Genomic DNA, 23,044 nt, shown 5'->3' with positions numbered 1-23,044 from the left:
ATTTAAGTGTATCTCATTCTTGTAAAGTCTCCTGTTAAGATGCACAGACCACACTGAGAAAAATATTGCCCCATGAGCTCAGTCTCTTCTGGTCTGAATTGATTGGCACGGCTCTCAACATGTACTCCCTCTTATTGTGTCTGCGCAGGATTGCAGACACTTTCAGTTTTAATCCTAATTCGCAGAATTTTTCCCAATGTTGCCCTGTACTTGTTAAGTATGTCCTCAGATCTTCTATTCGTAATGTCATTAGTGCCACGTGTACAGCAATATCATCTTTCGTACACTTAAAAGATATTTCTGCTCCACAATGTCATATACTTTTGCCCCTGGCAGACATGCCTTGGTCCTATTTCAGCCGTTCTTTTTGTACAATATATTTCCCTGACAGCAGAGTCCCCGACAATAACTGCTCTTGGGGATTGCCACTGTGTTGCTATATGCATAAGTCAGGGCCTTAGCATTGAGTTGGGCAGCTGAGAGCATGATGGTCCCGCCATTTTAATTCCTTTGAGGGCATCCACCCTGTTCTTCAAGCTGTCATAAATGTCCATCGGAATGTCAAGTGTGAACTTGAACTTGACATTCTGATGGACATTTCAATTTCCTCATACTCCTTGCACAAAACATACACAAAGACATTCCTCCTTGATTGTATTGTTTTTGTAGGATAGCTCTGCCAACACTACATGATCATTCATCTACACTGGTTGTATCTACTTTCATTGCATAAAAGATGTTTGTGTCATTAGTAAGCCAATTTTTTCTGCATGGTTTCAATTAGGGATGGCTAAAAGATTTCTGCAGCACACCACATATCACGTTGAAATGCCTCTTGTGATTTGTAGGGGCAGATCCAGAAGCTACAAATCAATAAACTTTGCTTGCTGAGCTGCTCCTGGTGCTTATATAAAGGAAATTTATGCTAAGCACTTATAATAAAATAAATAAAAACAATTTTACATTTATAAAAGAAATTTAATGCAGATTAATGAATCTACATTCATTCATATAGAATCGACCATTAGGAGCTTACTAACATCCCTTTGTACATTAAAATAATGCTAATACGCAGTAAATATGAATCATAGGCTCCCATCACATTGAAACCTGGGTTATAACTTCTGACAATAAAAGTGGAATTTAAACTGTATGTATTTAACTGTATTTCTGATTTTGAAAATCAGATGTATAATTTTTTTTAAGTTATTTTTTTTTCGAAAGGTGATTGGTTTGTCATTGACAAGGCACAGCTATTAGGTCACTTGTGTGACACATTTGTTACAGGTTGGGCAGTTACTGTCTGCTACAAATATCTTTTATTGCCTACAGGTTGCCCTGTACATGTAATAAACAAAAAATCTTTTATTCATATGAAGTGCATTATACAGGGTGTTTGAAAAAGTCAACACCAAGTTGATAGGGTAGTGTCTATGATTAAAAATGAGAAAAAAAAAGTTCTAGTGAACATATGGTTAAAATGCTCCCATCTGAAGTTATTGCAGAATAAAGGTTACCAGTAAAGTAAATTTGAAATATACTAGCCTTTTTAACACTTTGCTTTATGAAGTAACAACTTCACTACAGTGGCTGTTTTACCTCCACTTCTTAGGTCCTCCTGCTCTTGCCAGTCTTCTGACAACATATTACCTGAGCTGGCTAGTATGCATATAGTACTTGAAGAGTCAAAGGGTTTGTTCATTATTCATGTTTTGTTGTATTTTTGTTAGCTACTTGAATTTATTTGAAAATGGAGTTTACAAACAGAGTATGCAGATATGCATTTAATTTATGAAATGGTATATGGGAAGCTGTACATTTGTATGTGAGACGATTTCCTCAACGATATTGTAATACATTTGAAGCTGACCACAGACATTTGCGAGAAACTGCCATATTGTGTACACTAAGGGATTCGGAGAGAACGCAAAGCAATTTAGATATTGATGAAGTGCTTAACATTGTAGAGAATGATCTGAACATTAGCACGTGAAGAATTGTTCTATGAGTAGGTGTAGGAAATTACACTGTGTGGAACATTTTTATGTAGACAGCAACTGTATCTGTTCCATTAGCAAATTGTTCAAGAATTACATTCAGAAGACAGTGTATGATGAATTTATTTTTGTCACTATCTATTGGATAAACACACACAAAATTCAAATTTTGTTTTGTAGAATTTGGTGGGAGTGGTATAATAATTATCATAATTCACATGTGCAGGCTGATGAGAATCCCCATGTAACAAAGCATGCACTGTGCCATGCAAGACTTGGCTTGGAATTATTGGTGATCATTTAATAGGCCCCTGTGAACTGCCAAGATTAAATGCAAATGCCCACTTGCAGTTCTTAGAAACCACTTTGCCAGAACTTTTATACCTGTTGCTTAATCTAAGATGTGATATTTGTTTTATGCATAATGGTGCTCCTGCACATATTACACAGCAAGTTACAAACTTTTTAAATAACATGTATCCAAATCGTTGAGTTGATCGTGGTGGTCCAGTGTTTTTCCCGCTGCTTTCTCTTGATTCACTGTTTTTTGAATGGGGTCACTTAAAAAAATCTTGTCTGTGTCACTGAAACAACAGGCAGGAGCTATGGAATAGAATAGTTATTGTATGCAATGGTATACAAAATATACAATTTTGCAGAATTTTTACTTTAAGCATCTCTAATAATAAGTGCTTAAGCATGTATTGCAACAAATGGACTACATTTTGAACATCTATTGTAGTATTATTTTTATCAATGAATAAATAAATTTTCTGTTTATACTCCGGCACGACAACCAAGTCAGTAGAGTTTACAATAAATCGTCAATACAAATATTTATCATATTTAGTAGTCACGGGCTTGAACCCCGGTCCCCTCAAGGAATGCGTGATATGCACTCTCGCTCCTGACCACTGGGCTACATCAGGTCTAAAGAAATGTTCTTAAAATGGATTTTTCTTATTTGCAACATTACTGTCTTTAAGTTACATTTGTTCATATATGATATTTAATTTGCACTAACTTCAGATGGAAGCATTTGTGACCATATGTTCATTAGAACTTTTTTTTTTTCATTATTAATCATAGAAGCTACCCTATCAATTTGGTGGTGACTTTTTCAAACACCTGGTATGTAATTTCACATTGATTTTTATCTAGTGTGATAATCATCATTTTTATATTCTTAAACAGGTCTCTACATCTTAGCTGCAATCATTGGATTTTTGAAGCCAGCATCCTGGATCTGTTCAGGATCTTGTGCTATTACAAAGAACAAAACTCTGTATTTATACCAAGTTGGTTATTCTTTTTTGTGTCCTGGGGTGGAAAAGTGTCAAGGCAATTGATGAAAGTTAATAATGCCTGCTGCAGGACTTGGACCTGGTAGCAATGGTATAAATTACGTTGGCAATGAGTCTTCTTGGATTTGTGATGTGTGGGCAAGTAATATGGAAGATGAATTTAAAGTTGTTCGTCAGATTGTGCAAACTTATAAATATGTTGCCATGGTAAGTTTTATGATACTTATATATAGCCATTATATCTTAGTTAAACTATGCATGGTAAATGTGCAGTCCTTTTGTTTATTGAATTGCAGTTCTGCTTGTCACATTGAAATAGAATAGTGGGAAGGTGTTTTATTAAATATATATATATATTCTGAAATATTATTTATTAATACTGATAAAAACGTAACAAACATCCAATTAGGTATGAATTAATGTGACTTTTGCTGCTGAACGTCTTGAGCGAGTCTCAATATTGCGCAAGTATGCCATAATTTTCATCTTTAAACATGCTGAGAGAGATTCATTGTTCAGATGGTTTCTTGATTTATTTTTAATATAGTTAATGTTCAAAAATATTTGCCTGCAGAAATTCATCGAACCAAAAACTGAGAGAAGTTCAAACAAATATTTTTGTTTTGGGCAGCTTTTGCATCTTCAAATTCTCAATTTCAGTTTTGAGGCATTTTAGTCTTCCACTCCGCATGTCCTTGATTTTTAAGTCCTCTAACTCCATTTCATATTGTGTTTCATGTGGGCTAAAAGTTAGAGCCCCAGTTATATGCTCAAAGAGCCACAGGTTGCTGAACCCTGGCATAGGCTAACAGTACACCATGTTATCAATTATGAATTATTACCATTTGCTAACATGCCTGAAATGTAATGCACAGTGTACATTAGCTTGTTTGGAATTAGTGAGTGAAAAACACTATTGTACTACCATGTCTGGCACCTTGTGGCACCCAAGAATTCAGGGGCCCAGTGGCTGATTTTATGTGGTTGTTTGAAGATCAAGCAGCAATCTGGTGGCAAGGCAGATTTATAGTTTTGCACTGCTATTAATAATTTGTTATTATGCCTTGGCACTTGACTACTACTTAAAAAAAAAAAAAAAAAAATAGGGCGCCTCCGTAGCCAGGTTGGAAGGAGCAGCAGTGCGTAGCACACGCTTCTTGATTAGACCGGGGTTCGAGCCCGTCACCACCAAATACGGAGGATGCGGAAAGGTCAGGGAATGACCACCGCATATCCCGGAGCAATATGGCCTTAGTTGCTAATGCTCCTAAAAACCAAATAACAAACACAAACAACTACTAAAATTGTTTTTGCCTATTCTTGAAAAAAAAAAAAAAAAAAAAAGTGAACCAGATATTTCTCTATTGCAAATGATGGTTAAGTCCAGATTTACTAGTGCATAGTTACTCCAGTTTTGATGTTGCAGAGGACCTCCAGATCAGGCCAACTGAAAATGGGTAAAAAAAGAAAGTTAAGTTTTTAGCTTTTAATATTTATATGTACTAAGGCCACCAGATTACATAAATCTGATATTGGCAAAAGTATTGGGAGGGGGATCAACTGGGTTGGACATAATTTGTAGTTATCCACCAAAGTGGATCCTATTGATAATCTAATGCCTTGGGCCTTGTAAATAAGGATTAACCTCATTAGAATAGCTGCCAAAGCATTGTGATTATTTTAAAGGCTAGTTCTATAAATGCTACTACTCGATTTCACTTTAGGTAGTCATTTTTGAGAAATAAAGAGAAACTCTTATCTAGAATTCATTTCATTTCTTTTCATTAGCAACTGCCACATGTTATCTTGTTAGACTGCTCAGAGTAAAATACAAACCTGGGCTTGTTACAGATGTTTGGATTTTTACAAATAGGCTATAAAAGAATATAGGGTATGATATAGCTTGTTAAATGGAATGCTTAATTAGTAAAAATTACACAGAAATTACACATACATTCTGTGCAACTATTTTGTGACAGAATGAAAGTATATTATTATGTGACATTATTTGTTGGATTACTCCTCCTGCCTATATAGCCAATAATTCTGAGCTGCTACCTCATCACATATATGTGTAAAACAGCACTACAAGTGATGTGCTGTAACATATATGAGCAGTCATTTTTAAGTGGCCAACTAGTGAGTGTTGTAAATGTTGTTTGTGTGTTTGTTTGTTATTTGGTTTTTAGGAGCATTAGCAACTAAGGCCATATTGCTCTGGGATATGCGGTGGTCATTCCCTGACCTTTCTGCATCCTCTGTATTTGGTGGTGACGGGCTCGAACCGCGGTCTAATCAAGAAGCATGTGCTACACACACTGCTGCTCCTTCCCACCTGGCTACGGAGGCACCTTGTTGTAAATGTAAAGGCACATGTAATTAACAAGTACTTGGTATTGCCACACTGATTGAATGCTTTTCAGTATTGCTTGTGTTGTTTTTACGTTATATGCATGTTTATATATTATTTACATGTAAACTTTTTATAAAATTTTAAGATCTATTCTGATATAATGGCTGAAAATGGTTTGCTCATCATGGTTTAAAATTAACAGTTTGGAATTCATTGCTTTTAGCAGTGAAATTCAAGCTGTATAAGTAACATTGCTAATGTTACTTATACAGCTTCAATTCGTTGCTAAAAATTCATTGCTAATGAATTTTTAGCAATGAATTTCAAGTATAAGTAACATTAGTCTTCTCCACTGGTGAAGCGTTACTTATTCAGAGCAGTGCAATACCTCGGCAACTCGTGAAGGTTGATTCACAATATGAGATACAATTAAAACAATGCCAATTATCAACTTGAACAGTTCACTATAAACAAAACATGGTGCAAGAGCACTGACCGTTCAATAGTGAATCTTCAGCGTAGTCCCATCGCTTCATGCAAAATAATTGCCTTAGTTAAGGTACAATGTATTTTTGTCAATGCTATTTTTAACGAGTTGGGTAATAGAACATCAAAAGGAGTTCATTAATCAGTTACTTAAATAGGAATATTAGAAACTGGTGTTGGTTTGTATTTATTGATAAAATTACATAATTTTTATGCATATTTTAGTTGTATAACAGTTCAAAAGTTTTTTATTATTATATGACATACTATTGAATGGTGCTTCTTTTGATTATACGCTTGATAATTCTGAGTTGAAGTATACGTTTTTGTCAATTTCATTTCTAATACTTTGGTTATAAATTATATAGATTATGATAAAGCTTGTTAAAATTAGATATATAAGTAGTAATATTAAGAGTTTGCTTTTGGTTATGACTGTTAGTCTTCATCCTGGGATATACTGTGGCTTCTAAAATAATAGTGCCTGTTGTTGGTATGATCTGAAGCAGAAATTCTCTTCTGTATTGATTGTAGAAGTTAATTTTGAAGGTGGTTGGGATTCGGTGCTGCTGGCCAGTGTGATTTATTTTTTGTTGAAGAGGTAGAGGTATTCGCTTGATGCTAGTCCCTTTCCTCTTTGTGGTTCTCTTTGTCAGTTAAAAACAGACTTTTTTAAATGAATATCACATTTACCTTCATTGGTGATGCTATTCAAATTAAAAATTATGTCAGTAATTTTAGGTTGATCTGTGAATAACTATGTAATTTCTGAAGTAATCATAAACCTTACTGTTATCACTGGGAACAAGGTGTTACCAGACAGAATAGCAGAAAAATAGAATACTGGGTAGTATCCCTAATATTATTTAAACTCCTGTGTTAAAGTCTTACATTTTTACTCATTTGCTGCAGTGTTATATATTAATAGTGGAAGCTACTAAACATTTCATACCTATTAAGAAATATTGTTCATGGTTTAGGCCAAAATGGTTGTCAAATGAACTAATGAGACTCGTGACAGAGAAGAAAAATGCATGGGATGCATATATATTATTAGGCGACACAGAAGCCTATGATATGTTAATCAAGTCACAAAGGCGGTTAGGCAGGTCAAGGCAGATTACAAGAAATCTTTGGCAAAGGATGCTAAGAAAAACAGCAAGGATTTCTTTACTTATATAAACTCTAAAAGGGAAGGGGATGAATCTGATTGGCCCACTTGATATTGATGGTTTGACTGTTGATGATCCTGCTCAGATAGCAAACAAACTGAATGAGTATTTTGCATCTAAATTCACACAGGAGGAGTTATTAAGGTTTGAAAATGCCACAAGGTTATCAAATTGTAACAGGGTGCGTAATGATTTTGTAATAACTGAGAACAACGTGGAGGAGAAATTGTTGAAGTTAAACATAAGAAAGGCCCCTGGGGTGGATGGGATCTATCCAGTTATATTAAAGGAGACAGCAAAGGAAGTAAGCAAACCCTTAGCCATAATTATGAGAGCATCCTTGGACTCGGGAGGTCCCCATGGACTGGAGATGTGCAGATGTGTCCCCAATTCACAAAGGGGGATCGAAGAGTGACACAAGTCATTGCAGATTAAAATAATGGAGTCACTGGTTAAAGATGCATTGCAGGATCATCTAGACAAGACTGCAGCAATAATTCAGACACAGCATGGGTTTGTCAAGGCTAAGTCTTGTCTGACAAATTTGATTGGTTATTATGATGTGGTTACAAAGGAACTGGATGCAAAAAATAATTTTGATATCATATACTTGGATTTCAGGAAAGCTTTTGACACTGTTGCGCATGGAAGATTACTGTACAAATTGGAGCAGAATGGTATTAAGGGTAAGTTGCTACAATCGATAAAAGGATGGTTGAGTGGGCGAAGACAGAGGGTGGTAATCAGTGGGTGCTGCTCTTCGTGGACTAATGTTATTAGTGGAGTCTCACAGGGTTTGGTTTTAGGTCCACTGTTGTTTTGTATATTTGTCAATGATATTGATGAAGGTATACCAGGCTTAGTATCAAAGTTTGCAGATGATACAAAGGTTGGCAGGGTTGTTAATAACAGTAATGGCAGTGTGTTACTGCAACAGGATCTAGAAAATTTGGACAGATGAACTGAGAAGTGGCAACTGAAGTTTAACATTGAAAAATGCAAAGTACTGCATATGGGTAGAAGTAATCCCAGAGAAACGTACCAACTGTGTGGTACTACACTTAAGGTGGAAGAAAATGAAAAAGACTTGGGAGTAATTGTGCAGTTAGATATGAAGTTTTCTGAGCAATGCAGACAGGCTGCCAGGGCAGGTCATGGGGTGTTGTCAATGATATATAGGAATTTTGGTAGCAGGGAAAAGGAAGTGATTGTCCCTCTGTATAAGGCAATGGTCAGGCCATGCCTTGAGTACTGCACGCAGGTCTGGAGGACTCATTTTAGGAAGGATGTAGATTTGCTTGAGCGTGAACAGAGAAGGGCTACAAGATTGGTGAGGGGAATGAAGGGATCCTCTTACCAGGAGAGGCTTAAGTTCTGCAAATTGCAGCAGCTGGAGACTAGGCACCTGCAAGGTGATCGGATTGAGATGTATAAGGTCTTGAATGGGTTGAGCATGCTGAATTCTGATGGGATTCTTCCACTTGTTCAGATTATGAACCTAGGGGGGCATAAATTGAAATTGAGAAAGGACAGATGTAGAATAGATGTGCAGAAATTTGCCTTTAGCCAGCGGGTGGTTAATTGCTGGAACAAACTTCCATCTGTCGTGGAAGTTGATAGGTTAAATAAATTTAAGGAGGAACTGGACAAACATTTAGAGGGGATTGTTTTGTAATTTTTTTTTTTTTTTGGCTGATGCTGCATAAGCTCATACACTTGCTTTCTTGCATCACATTCCACTACCACTACTACCAGAAGTTAAAATATACTTGTAATAAATCTCATTAATTTTTAAATTTTTCCCCCACACACAGGTTGGCTGTTGTTTTAGACTCACTACAGTATTCACCATCACAGCATGAAGTTACTAATCGAGGCCCTTGTATACTGTCTGATGAGAGACAAAGAATTCTCAAAATCAGCTGTCATTGCAGTGTCTCAGTTTTTAATTATTATTATTATTTTTTTATAATTAATTATTATTAATTATTAAGATAAACCCAAGAATAGATTGTAGAGTAGTGTCTGTTATCATATACAGTAAGCACCAGTTATAGTGATCACTGGTTATTAGAATCAGCCACTTATAGAATCAAATTTCAAAGAACTGATTCAAATCAATAAAATGCACTACACTTCCATCATTTTTTAGAATTACATCATTGGTTATAAAAATCAAATTTAAATGCCTCTGTGATATTTTTCTAAAGCACATTTCAAGAGGTCACCACTAACATTAAAAACAATTTGTAGTTTTCAGTTTATTGGGCTTTTTTGTTTGTACAATCTGTTATAAACAGGTAGTAAACTCTTATCTTATTGCATTTGCGATAATACTGATGGCTGGAATTCTGTGTGTTTTTAAGTTATTATGGTGAAATGTTTCCCCTTCACTGAAATCTGCTCTTCATTCTTATATCTAAACTTCATAAACTTTTTACTCGGTATCTGACTTACATGTGTCACATTAGTTCCAGTTTGTGCATGCCATGTGCTTTCTTATTGATTGATGCTTATCTTTTTTATTGTGTTTTAAATTTTACTACTCCAAAAAAATATTTGTAAAAAGAAAGAGTGAATTTGAGTGTAAGAGAAGTCATGAATTATAAAAACATACTACAAATTAAACTTAAGCAATATTTGAAGTGCCTCAGTCATCTTTATCAAAATTATTAAAATCACGTCACACATTAAACATTAATGGAATTAGTGAAACAAGAAAAAGGAAGCTTGAAGGGAAATGCTAAACAGTAAAGGAAGTTCTGTTCATTTGGTTCTAACAGGCCAGCTCATTTAATGCACCAATCAATCATAGAATTCTTCTTCAAAAAGCTAATGATTTTGCTGAAGAACTACACAAACAGTTTTTGGGGATGGACGAATGGCTGACAAGATAGAAGGAAAGGCATGATATTGTTTACAAAAAAAACTTCACAGAAAAAAAACATGATTCTGATGGTTCTGCAGCTGATAACTGATTGAAAATCTCTTGGCAAACTGTGTTAATCACTTGTAATCCTGGAGACATTTGCATTGATTTTGGACAACTGCCCAGCTCATCCAAAGTTGACTTTCAGAAACATTGAAATTATTTTTCTACCTTTGAATATCACGTCACAAATTCAACCTCTTGACCAGGGAATAATAAAAACATCTAAGGCCTTTTATAGATCGGATACGAGGCAAAGAATCATCCAGTCTATATATGAAGGTTTGGGAACATATCTGATATCGCAAAGCAGATAACTGTTCTAGATGCACTTCATATGACAAAAAGTGCCTGGTGAAGTTTCTGAAACCTGCATTAGCAACTGTTTCAAAAAATGTGGGTTAATTATTCATGATAAGTCACGATAATGATCACATTGAAAAGCCTGAAGACATGGGTGCAGGAGTTTAATGATTGGGTGGACATAATGGTAATCTACAAGTTATTACAGCTTTAACAGATGAAGAAATTGCCCAGTCTGTTACTGATAATTTTGTCTAGGAGTAGGAAAAAATGAAGATGAACCTGAACAAGTTCCAGTTACAAAACGGCAAACTCGTGAAGCTATAGCCGTCCTGAGGAGAGCATTGGAAGAAACTGGTGCCATTGATTAAATTATAATTATATTACAAAATGTTATGTTTAATTAATATGTATATTAATTAAGCTATGTACATAAGCATAAATTTATTTTTATTTTGCTAACCTATGGATAATATTTTTCCGATTTTCATGTATCATTTAATTGGTAATAAAGTGTAAATTTATGCTTTATATCTTTATTTTTATAGCCTGTGGATAATATTTGTTGCTTTCCACTTATTAGAATTGTCATTTATTAGAAACAAAATTCAATTTGCAAATGTGATCACTTAACCGGTAATTGCTTTTGTTGCAAAGTTGTGCAGTTTGTTCACTTTTGTAGTATTGCATTAGATCTCAGTGTAGGTGTTATAAGTTTTTAGCAAAAAAAAAAAAAAGCATGATGTGATAGGCAGGTTGGAAAACTTTTTGGGACAAAGGGATTACATTTGATTTCCACTTTTATAACATGGATACATAATTTACAGATTAAAAAGGTGTATGGGCACTTTTTTTTATATGTACCGAATTCTTGATGTACCTTGTCTGGTTATATCATGGTTTCAAATATTATTATTATTATTATTATCCATATGATGCAAGGAAGCCTGAGGCTTATGCTGCACCAGGAAAAAAAAAAAGTTCGAGAGAGAGAGAGAGAGAGAGAGAGAGAGAGAGAGAGAGAGAGTCAAAAGTAGAAGGGAATCACCAAGAAAGAGAAGAATGATGATATCCAGCTGAGGACCCTGGGTGTGCCATGCCCATACTCACCAGATGTGAGCCCCCGGGGTTATATAATGCAGTTGTGATCATGTCCCCCAAGAGGGCATAAAAAAAAAAAAAAATGCAGTTTGTGGCAAAACGCAAATTTCACAATAAACGCTAGCAGTATTATCTCTCTTGTCTGCACCAACAGACACTTGGATATAAGCATTGAAGATTAATTTTATTTTTTGATCATATTCTACATTTTGCCTGCAAAGCAAAGAGATTTGTGGGAATGCTTTTATGCATTACTTATAAAGATTGGGGCCTCAACATCAAAACTCTCCACCTGATTTATAAGTCTGTAATCATTCCTGTTATCACTTTTGCTGCAGATGTCCTGTTCAAGAGAGCATAGTTATGGTTCAATCAAAATTGGCATTGTTTCAATGGTTTCTCTTAGCACCCTTGCATATTTGTCATACTGTATCTACCCTTGTCTTACAAGTTATTGCTAGTACCATTCCAATGGACATCCATCTAATTTCAGGGAGATTTCTTATCACATCAGATGTAAAATTCTTCTTCAGTTCCAGAACATCACCATCAATAGTAATAATGATAACTCAATAGTAATAATGATCCAAAGCTGAAAATATTTAGCTGCTGGAGCACATTAACTATTCCCCAGCTCTCTTCCAGTAAGGAATTAGTCACCAAAAAAAAAATCATATGAAATGTTTCGTTTGCCTGACAAAATATCAGAATGTGGTTTCATCCTGGAGTTTTACTTCTTTTATTTTGATGGGACACACCTTCCTAAATGTCAAATTACATAAATTCAAACTATGTAATTCAATATCTTGTTTTTACTCTGGATGTAATGATTGTACCCATGTAATCTATAACTAGTATTAGTAATGGCCACATGGTGCAAAAAAGCCTATGGCGTATGCTGCACAAGCCAAAAAAAAAAAAAAAAACTGAATAAAACAATGATAAAAAAAAAATAATTAATAAAAGAAAAGGAAATTAAACCTATCATCCTATGTGCTTCCCTCACCTGAAGGTACTATCCAGATGACCTTTGAATTTCCCCAAACTGTCAGCCTCTACCACCCATGTAGGCAACTTATTCCAGTAATTTATAACTCGCTGGCTAAAATAAAACTTCCTGCAGTCCAATCTAAACATTTCTCCCCGTAACTTGAATTTTTGTCCCGTAGTTCTAGCGTCATTTATAATCTTGAAAATTTCGTCCTCATTCATTTTATTGATGCCTCTCAGAGCCTTAAACACCTCAATCAAATCTCCTCTAAGGTGTCTAGTTTCCAAACTCTACAACCCACATATTCAAAATCTTTCTTCATAAGGACGTCCTTTTGCCGATCTCACCAGGCGAGTTACCTGTCTTTGCACCCTTTCAAGAAGCTCTGTCTTTCTTTAGGTGCGGTCTCCATACTCGAACACAGTATTCCAAGTGTGGTCTAACAAAAGCCTTATATAATGAGGTTATCACGTCCCTATCTCTACTTGCAAAAGTTCGATAGATCATCGATAGGACACCATGGGCCTTCCTTGCAACCTGTTTACAATGCTCAGAGAATTTCATGTCTGACTGTATCGTAACACCCAAGTCCCTTTCCTCCAGTACTGGGTTTAGTTGAACTCCACCAAGTGATTAAGTTATTTTGGGATTACTGTTTCCCAGGTGTAATACCTTACACTTTGTTGGATTAAAGCACAGCTGCCATTTTTCTGACCATTCATGAAGTCTATCCAGGTCTCTCTGAAGAAGCTCAGCTTGACAGTGATCATTAACTACTCTACCAATTTTAACATCATCTGCAAATTTAAACATCATGCCCTCTATCCCTTCATCGATGTCGTTTATGAAAATTAAAAACTGTCTTATATGTGCTCATTTCTGAAAGCTATTTTTCTTCAGGAACTGAAGCCCATCTGCTTCTTCTTCCCATCAGAACCTCTTGGTACTTCATGGTAGTGCTAATTTTGTTTGCTCACACAGAAAATCTCTCCTCGATGTACACCCTAACATTACTACCAACCTTAAAGATTCCTTTTCATTGGAATCCTTGGCTTATCTCTTCATCCTTCTGAGCTTGTTTACCATCACTTGCAGTGAGAGGGAAGAAAGAAAACTGGATACCCAGTTGCAAAAAAATATCTAGCAATCCATAGAATAGGAGTTTGATTAGAGGACCTTTGTGCTAGACATGATCAGAAGCTGTAGAATGTTGAGCAACTGCTTGCATTTCACTAAATTTTTCCATAAAATTGGTCCAAGCGTGAGTAACCTAGTGGATTGACATTTGACAGAATCCATATTGATGATCATTGATCAGATGGTAGGCTTTGAGATGTTAAGGTTGGCAGGTGATGGATTTCTCCCTTACTTTGGAGCAATTAGAACTATTAGTAATGACAAACAATACAAGAAAGCAAACTTCTACAGCATCATAAATGCAAAAGTCATTAACCACCCCATTTAAACTTTGTCTTCCTGCTGTACAAAAAAAACACTTCCCACATCACTTGTCCATCCCCTCTAATAGTCTAGTTCTTTCTTGAATTTATTCTAACTACCCACTGGCCAATGTCTGCAGATCTGTCTTGCAACTATCCTTTCTAGTTTGAATTTATTCCCCCTTATACTATCAGCTTTGAGCTCACTCATTCCATCAAAACTTTAAATATCTGAATTAGATTTCCTCACAGGAGCCTGGTCTGCAGATGCTGCATTTTGCATAACTGTAGTCTCTTGGTAAGAGTACTTGTTTTGTTCCTTTCACTAATCTCATTACTCTTCTCTGCCTGTTCCAACAGATCCACATTCTCCCTAAAATGAGGGTTTCTAGACCTGTATGCAGTACTCCAGATGTGGCCTTACCATTGCCTTTTGCAATGAGATAATCACCTTATCCCTGATGGCAAAATCCCTGTATATCATTGACAAAACCCCATGAGCTGTCCTGGCAGCCTGTTTGCACTGCTCAGATAACTCAATATCTGACTGTACAATTATCCCCAGGTCTTTTTTTGTTCTCCACTATCCACACTTAGGATAGTGGTGAACCAAACAGTTGGTGCATTAATAAAGGATTATTGCTACCCACTTGCAGTACCTTATGTTTCTTAAACTTCAGTTGCCAATTCTCAGCCCATCTGCCTAATTTTGCTATATCTTGTTGTGGTAACATATCCTGATTACAGTCATTAACCACCCCGGCAACCTTTGTATCATTTGCAACCTTACACATTAAGCCTACTATGCCTTCATCAATATCGTTAATGAATATAGAAAACAGTGGGGCCGGCACTGAACTCTGGAGAACTCCACTGGTAACATTTGTCTAAAAAGAGCAGCACCCATTCATAACAGCTCTATCTTCTACTCAGCCATATGTTTATCCATAGCAGTAATTTGCCCCTAATACCAATTTTTATAGCATCCTTTTATGTGAAACAGTATGAAAAGCTTTTCTTAGTATATGATGTCAAATTGGTATTTTGTTAATGTGTTCATAGTATCCAATCAGATTGGTTAGACAAGATCACACATTAACAAATCCATGCTCAACTGCATTACTGTTAAGGTAGTCTTGTATTACTTCTTTTATCAGGCGCCTCCGTAGCCAGGTGGGAAGGAGCAGCAGTGCATAGCACACGCTTCTTGATTAGACCGGGGTTCGATCCCGTTACCACCAAATATGGAGGATGCGGAAAAGTCGGGGCATGACCACCGCATATCCCGGAGCAATATGGCCTTAGTTGCTAATGCTCCTAAAAACCAAATAACAAAACAAAACAAACAAAACAAACTTCTTTTACCAGCAACTCCGTTAATTCCCCTGGAACAGAAATCAAGCCAATCAATTACTCATGTCACCCTTTGATTTCCCCTTTTTGAATTGAGGATACATTTGCACTCTTGTGTGGTATTTTTTTTTCCCTCTTTCAGTAGGATGTTGTAGTGCCAAGAACATTGTTTCTGAAACTAAATCTCTGTTTATATTTAATTATTAACAGCAGGCAGTGTGGTGTTTTTTTTTTTTTTTTTTTTTGTCTTGAAATCTGAATGTTTCAATTGGCACAAATTTCAGCGTTTATGAAATTTGTTCTCCTAGTGTACTGCCATTTATTTATAGCCAAAATAAACACTCTAAAAACTAAATTGTTATTTATATTCAATAGTTAACAACGGGTATTGTGGCCCCCCATCCTTATCAAGTCCAGCTGGAAACTGGTGCAACTTTCAGGGTTCAGATTATAAAAGCTGTTTTCCTGCTGCATTATCAATTATTTATGTATACAGAAAGCACAATGCACAGCAAAACTGCACATTTGTTTGATTGATAAAGCTGGACTGTATGGGAAAGGTAGTGAAAATAATGCTGGGCTGCAAAGGGTTAATATAATTGGATAGGTCTCATCCCATACCCAGGTACCTTTTTTTTTTTTTTTCTTTTTTTTTTACATTTAGCTTCAAAAATTTGTCTTCCACTTTAGTTACCACAAAATAATTTAGTCCTCTGTTAGAATTTGATAAACTTTTGGCATTCCCATCCTTAAAATTCCTCGTGTGAATGTAAATGCAAAATATGTATTTGGTTTGTCAGCAACCCGAGCAGGATCATCATCAGTTAAACCATTCATATCTAGTGGACCAATATGATTCATCTCCTATATCAGTAGTGGCCAACTTAATTTGTGATGTGATCTACATACATATTTTTCTTCAAAATGTGCCATGATCTACCATCTCAAGAATTTCATTGTACGTGGTTAAAAAAAGTTAATCAACACGTTAATCAAACAGTTAATCAAAAAAGTTAAATGTTTATAAATTTTAAAATTAAATACAATTCAGAATTCTTATTTTAAATTCATATATACAGTAAAAGTCCAGAAATCCAGACTTTTCAAAAACTCACAAACTTTTTAAACATTTTTGTGTGTGTGCGTGCGTGCCATAGATGCCCAATGACACCAAGTGAGCTCATGGTCGCCATTTTGAAATGAGCAATCAAACCATGGCAGCACTATAATTTTTGTCCTGCTCTTTCCATTTACCATATATAGCATACGTATCTACAAGCTCATAATCGACTAAAATAAATAAACTTCATGTTGTGAAGAGAAAGAAGAACGCATTGAAATAATTAAGAAACTAGAAAGTGGTGTGAGCAATATTGTTTTAAAGGAAACATACAACATCGGAAAGTCTACCGATGTTGTACGTTTCCATACAACATCGGTAGACTTTCTGATGTATGTAAACCATTCTGGTTTACATACAACATCAGTTTACGTCGGCAAACAATGGTTTACATAGAATGGTTTTTGCTAAAATGATTGGAAGGTATGGCAATTTCTGGGCCGATGCTAATTGCCAAAGCAAGGTCTTTTAAGGAGCAGATGAACGTTGAATCAGAGTGCACATTTAGTGATGGATGGCTTAGGAATTTCAAGACTTGTCATGGTATTAGACAGTTAGATATTGCTGGAGCAAGACAGTCGGTTGATACACAAGCAGCAACAGAATATAGTGTAACGTTTGGAAAAATTGTATCTGACTATGACCTTCCAGGTGATCAAATTTATAATGCTGATGAAACAGCAGTTTATTGGAAGTGTTTACGCACAAAAACTTTGGCTGGAAACCAAGAACGAAATGCAACAGGTTTAAGCTTAATAAGGAAAGAGTAACCGTTCTTATGTGTGCTAATGCTTCAGGTCAGCATAAAATTAAGCTTTTGGTGATTGGTAAATTTTAGTGCTCACAGGCCTTTAAAGGAATTGTGCACTTACCTGTGACCTATAAAGCCCAAAAGAATGCTTGGATGGACAAAGATATATTTTGCAATTGGTTTGTTCATGATTTTGTTCCATCAATTCGTCAGAACTTGAGAAAATTGGGCAAGCCTGCAAATACAAAGTGCCTACTACTTCTCGACCACTGTAGGCCCACCCGCATGAATCAAAATTAGTCTGATTGCGGAAATATTTTTGCACGTTACTTGCCACCAAATGTAACACCATTAATTCAACCCATGGATCACGGAATCATTAGGAACTTAAAATGTCACTATAAAAATGATTTTATGATAAAAATGATGCATAAGAATATCAGCCCTTCAGAATTTCAATGCAGTTTTACACTCAAAGATTGAACATTTTCACTCGCGACTGCATGGAATGCAGTCAAGCCTTAACTCTTTTAAGAGTGTGGCGAAAGTTATAGCGGAACGTGATGTTTCCAGATCTACAATCTGATCAAAACGAAGATTTTGAAGGATTTCACATAAAGCTGAAGGATCTGAAATGAAAGAACTGATGGAAACTGTTAAATTATGTATTTAACAGTTTCCATCAGAAGATCGATTATGGAAGACAACCCTCTACACAAACTTAATGCTGATGACATAGAAGAGTGGATCCACATTGAAGATGATGTTGAAGTTGCAGCGACTTTCACTGATCAAGAAATTGTTCAAAGCATTATAACTCCTGATAATTCGGGCTTTTTACTAGAAGAGAATTATTCAGAAGAATCTGGTGATGAAAACGACAAAGTTGAAGAAGAAAAGATATCTTGGGCTACTGCAGAAAAGTCCATTGAAACAGTTATTAAATTTATGGAACAGAACCATAGCTTCAGTCTTCAAGATGTCATGCATGCGCACATGGTGCATAATAATTTTATCACAAAAAAATTACAAAGTCGTGAACAAGATGATATACTAAAGTATTTAAAGAAAGCAATAGGAAGCGTCAAGCAGTGCAACAGAAATCGCGGAAAAAAAACGAATAAATATTTGTTTGTTTTTCAAACTTGTATTTTATATGAAAATGTTTTGTTAATAAACTAAAACAAATAATTGATTTATATGAAATATGTATCTTCTGCTTTCATTTATATACTGTATTTTTCTTTTACATTGTTCATTTTTAAACATGATTTCAAGCAATTATACTTTTTTTTTTTTTTTTTGTGGTGAAAATTTTTATGTTTACATTTTTGTCAGGTGTTGACTTTATTTTTCTTTAAAACTGCTTGTTTCGATCAATGAAGCATGCTTTTTTTGCTAATGAATAAACTGTCAACATTTACCTGGTCATCTCTTTATTCCATCTTAAATTTGAATTTTAAAAGTAATGCCGGAAAATTCGGGTTGATTCAGTCCCCGAGCAGTTGGGATTTTCGGGCTTTTTACTGTATTTAAATTTTTAATTTATGTGAAGTTTGTGTATTCATGTCATATGCCAAGCTGTCAAAATTGGGATATACTGTGATAAGGCCAACCGTAAAGAATCTTCCGTATGCAAGTCCTTAATAGTAGAGCGGATCTTTATCTTTGTTTTTTTCAAATACGAAAAGGCCGATTTACATAGATATGTGGAAACAAAAGAGGAATTTTAAAAGTTCACTGCAGTTTTTTTTTTTTTTTTTTTACATTTGGGTACTTTTCTCGGCAAACATTTCCAAAAGTCTTTTTCTGATGACCTGGCCTTTAGGAAGATAACGTTTCCGTAACGTAATAATTTCATTTTCAAGTAATAGTTTCTCCATGTGAAAAATCTCAGCAATTTCTTTTTTTTTTTCTACAATTTGTTTCGTATCTAAGTCGACATTAAGTGGATAAGAAATATATTGAAAAATGCCTTCAATTGTTTTAAAATCACTGACTCTGGTTTCAAAGTCATCCACAACGTTCTCAATTTCAGAAACATATTTCTCACTATTAAATTCAAAAACAGGATATTTTTGCAAATGATCTTGCATATTTGCAAAATGATTGAATTTTTTTTCTTTGAGGTCCTTAAGCCATTGCCAAAAATTTATATTTATATACAGAAGTACTACTAATCATGTCACCCACATTTTTTTTTTTTTTGTTAGTTGTTGGCGCATCAGCTTCTGTGGCCATAATGCACCTCCCAAAGTTTTTGCATTTTACTCTGATCCAAGCCCAAGGCGGGATTCAAACCCACCACCTTTGGGTTGCCAGGCAGGCACTTTACCCACCTGGCTAGCCCGGTCGGCTTTTTCCTTGTAATCCCAAATTCGGATCACTTAATTTACTGGTAAAATCTGCCAAAAAAAGACAGATCACAACCACTTCATATCTTGTAGCTGCCGATAGTTATCTCCCCTTTGATCAAATTTTTTAATTTCATTCAGCAAATTTCGAAATCTCTGTAGAAATTTACTCTGACTCAGCCACCTCACATCTGTGTGTAATATCAGATCTGGTTCATTTTCATCGAGTTGCATTTTGGAAAGTCTCCTTTGAACAGATTGTCCTCTGATGGAATTCACGATTTTGAAAGTTTTGTCCCTAACACAATTAGTATTTAATCTTTTGCTGGCTAACACTTGGTGGATGACACAGTGGTAACTCAAAAAATCTGGGAATTCATCATCCTTTTGGCACAATGCAATGAATCCATTAAGATGATCCGTCATTGCTTTAGCTCCATCTGTTGTTATTGATAAGAGTTTAAATAGTGGTAATTTAATTTTTTCAATAAAGTTTTTGAATATGTTAAATATATCAAGGCCTCTAGTGTTTTCTTTTAACAAAACCATACCCAGCAGTTCTTCTCTAGTGGCAGAATCATCGAAAACCATACGAATAAAGACGAGCAATTGATTGACTGTTATCACTGACGGCTGTAGATTTATCCAGTTGTAAAGAAAAGGACACACAATTAGCAATATTAGCACGCAATTGTTTGCTCACATTTTTTCGATGTGTTGTATCACAGCATTTTGAGATAATTACAGAGCTTGAAGAGCACTTTTAATTTCATTTTTGTTCTTAAAATTTTCAAAAAAAGAATGTTATTTCTACAAATGCTTCTTTGATGAATTGACCATCAGAAAATGGTTTGCATTTTTTGCAAGATGACTCACTTTAATGATGCTAAAGTTACTGCTTTAGATTGAAAATTAGATGCCATGAAGAAATTTTATTCTGCGAATAATCCGGATTTAAGTTCTTTTAATTTATTTTTCTAAGGTCATTATTAGGCAGAAAATCCGACTGGTATTTACCATGGAACGTATCAAAGCACCTTTCTAAATTTCCTTTTTTTTTTTTGGGAAAGGAAATTTAGAAAGGTGCTTAAAATAGCCACAGAAGCATTGCAAATCAAACAACACTTTTATCATTACAAAAAAAGTATTCTAGTTCCCACTCTTTTCGTAGTATTCATTTTAAATCAAAGGGTATTAAATTAAAGTATAATTACTATCCAATTATTAATCTTAAGTAAGCTAAATAAGAATTTGCCCATACACTATGCTCTCCACAACGTAACTGCATGAATTTTTACTAGACAAGCCTAGTGGCTGCGTGGCGCCAAGAGTAGTCACATGTTTAGGGTTATTATTATTATGCGCACCATTATGTGGGGCGCATAATAATAATAACATTTAGATTTTCACTAAGCTATTTTTAATATATATTTAAAATTCGTCGTGATCGACCAAAATGAAAACTGCAATCGACTTGTTGGCCATCCCTGTCCTATATAATACACATCATTTCCAGATTGTATTATGTGCTACACTATTACATTTCTAAATAATGCTACTGCGTTTCTAATTCCTTCACTAAAGACAAAAAATATTACTCGCCAATGTAATTAGAATCTCCAAGCTACAATTAAAACATTACAATTGCTACTTCTTTCGGCCATTTCATTTCAATGAAATGACTGAAAGGAAGGAACGTGCAATTTGCAGTTTTTATATATGGCATAAAGACTGCTATTTTGGTTTTACAAAAATTGAAAAACCTTCAGGTTTTTCAAAGAGAAGCAAAAATAAGACTATCCAAAAATGTCTTCTATAATGGTTCCAGCTATGTATGGAGGTCTTCCTACCCCTGTACCACCAACTAATTAGAAAAAACTTATCATTCCCAGAAAACAGCAGGAAACCACACTGAACTGACTGAAGAAGAGAAATTTAATAATCTAGTAAATGCTATTTAAATCTATCAAAGCAACAAAGAAAGCAGAATCAAAGCAGAATATCAAAGAAAGCAGAACTTTTGGGATCTAGACTGCAAGAATGGAATTTTCTGACTGATATTATAAGAATTTCCATATTTAGAAAGAGAAATAAAAAATGTTTGCATTTTATGGCACAGAGAATTGACTGTGTATGCAGTCAGTTCTGCTATTACACGGTACATGTGTTACTAAAAATCTCTGCGTTATGTTATTTCATGCAATAAAAAAACAGGGCTTATTGGGTCTCGAAAAAAGTTTGAGACCCAATAAAATTGCTAACACAGCTTTAAACATCTTAAAAAATAGGACTGAAGAGAAAATGCTGAAAATTTATTTGTTTTTTATATGATTGAAGATTTCAATGAAGGGGAAAAAATTTCACCATAATAACAAAAACCGACACAATTCCAGCTATTGGTATTATTGCAAATGGAGTAAGATCGGGCACCTCTGTAGCCAGGTGGGCAGGAGCAGCAAGAAGCACACACTTCTTGATTAGACCGGGGTTCGAGCCCGTGACCACCAAATATGAAGGATGCGGAAAGGTCAGGGAATGACCACTGCATATCCCCGGAGCAATATGGCCTTAGTTGCTAATGTTTCTAAAAACCAAAATAACAACAGCAGTAAGATCGAGTTTACTACCCATTTATAATTAGATTGCATTAACAGGAAAGCCCAGTAAACTGGGAACTGGAAATTGTTTTAATTGTTTTATGGTAGTGACCTCCAGAAATGTACTTGCCTGCTCACTCTATCATGCCTCACGAAATTTCTGTTTGAACAGAAAAATGTGAGATCCTGAAAACAAGTTGGCATACAATATCACCTGTTATCTTGTGAATACAGCGAATGACAACAGTGTGTCTGACCAATACAACTACAGTAAATGGAAATATAGCTGTTATGCATTTGATGTTTGACATTTTCTAAGCTTCGTAAACTTGTATGTATTGCTGCACAGGTTGCTATGTTCAGCTTGATGCCAGGTTTTACATTCATCTGGTGTTACTCCAGACGAAATCGTGCATGAGCTGATGCGAAAATAGTGTTATACTCTCATTGTTCCCTAATATATCAGACGCATTGAAGCAAATTTGTGTTGTGAAAATGCTCATTATAGCAGAACTGACTGTACCTACCCATACCACATATTATGGCACATAAGTTGCCTTCTATTTCTTTGCCTCAGAGATTCATTTTTTGTTTGTATTTGCCGTATGTCATCAATTATATAAATTTTACATTCTTCATTTTCATTTCACATATTGGTGTATTATAATAAAATCTGCATTAAGAACCAATCACTTTTTTAATTATTTTTTCTTTCCTTTAAAAGTTTGCATTTTATTACAATGCACAGTAAAACTGCACAGAAAGCAGTAAGGATATATAATATACCCCCTATG

The 23,044-nt window shown here is 35.2% G+C and overlaps 1 protein-coding gene across 3 annotated transcripts in view; it reads left to right on the top strand.

The window, feature by feature from the left end:
- Positions 1-23,044, top strand: part of LOC150076273 (CCR4-NOT transcription complex subunit 7-like) — a 153,532-nt gene that overhangs the window by 34,305 nt on the left and 96,183 nt on the right. For all 3 annotated transcript variants that reach the window (XM_090387819.1, XM_090387817.1, XM_090387818.1), the window contains exon 2: positions 3,192-3,508. In XM_090387819.1, the coding sequence (XP_090243945.1) occupies positions 3,359-3,508 (150 nt within the window). In that variant the 5' untranslated portion in view covers positions 3,192-3,358. The remainder of the gene's footprint in view (positions 1-3,191; positions 3,509-23,044) is intronic.

The sequence above is a fragment of the Mastigoproctus giganteus genome, chromosome 13, assembly GCF_048544385.1.
Source record: "Mastigoproctus giganteus isolate SK-2022 chromosome 13, ASM4854438v1, whole genome shotgun sequence".
Taxonomy (NCBI): domain Eukaryota; kingdom Metazoa; phylum Arthropoda; class Arachnida; order Uropygi; family Thelyphonidae; genus Mastigoproctus; species Mastigoproctus giganteus.
The sequence above is the reverse complement of the archived record's forward strand: the minus strand, read 5'-3'. Positions and strand labels throughout refer to the sequence as shown.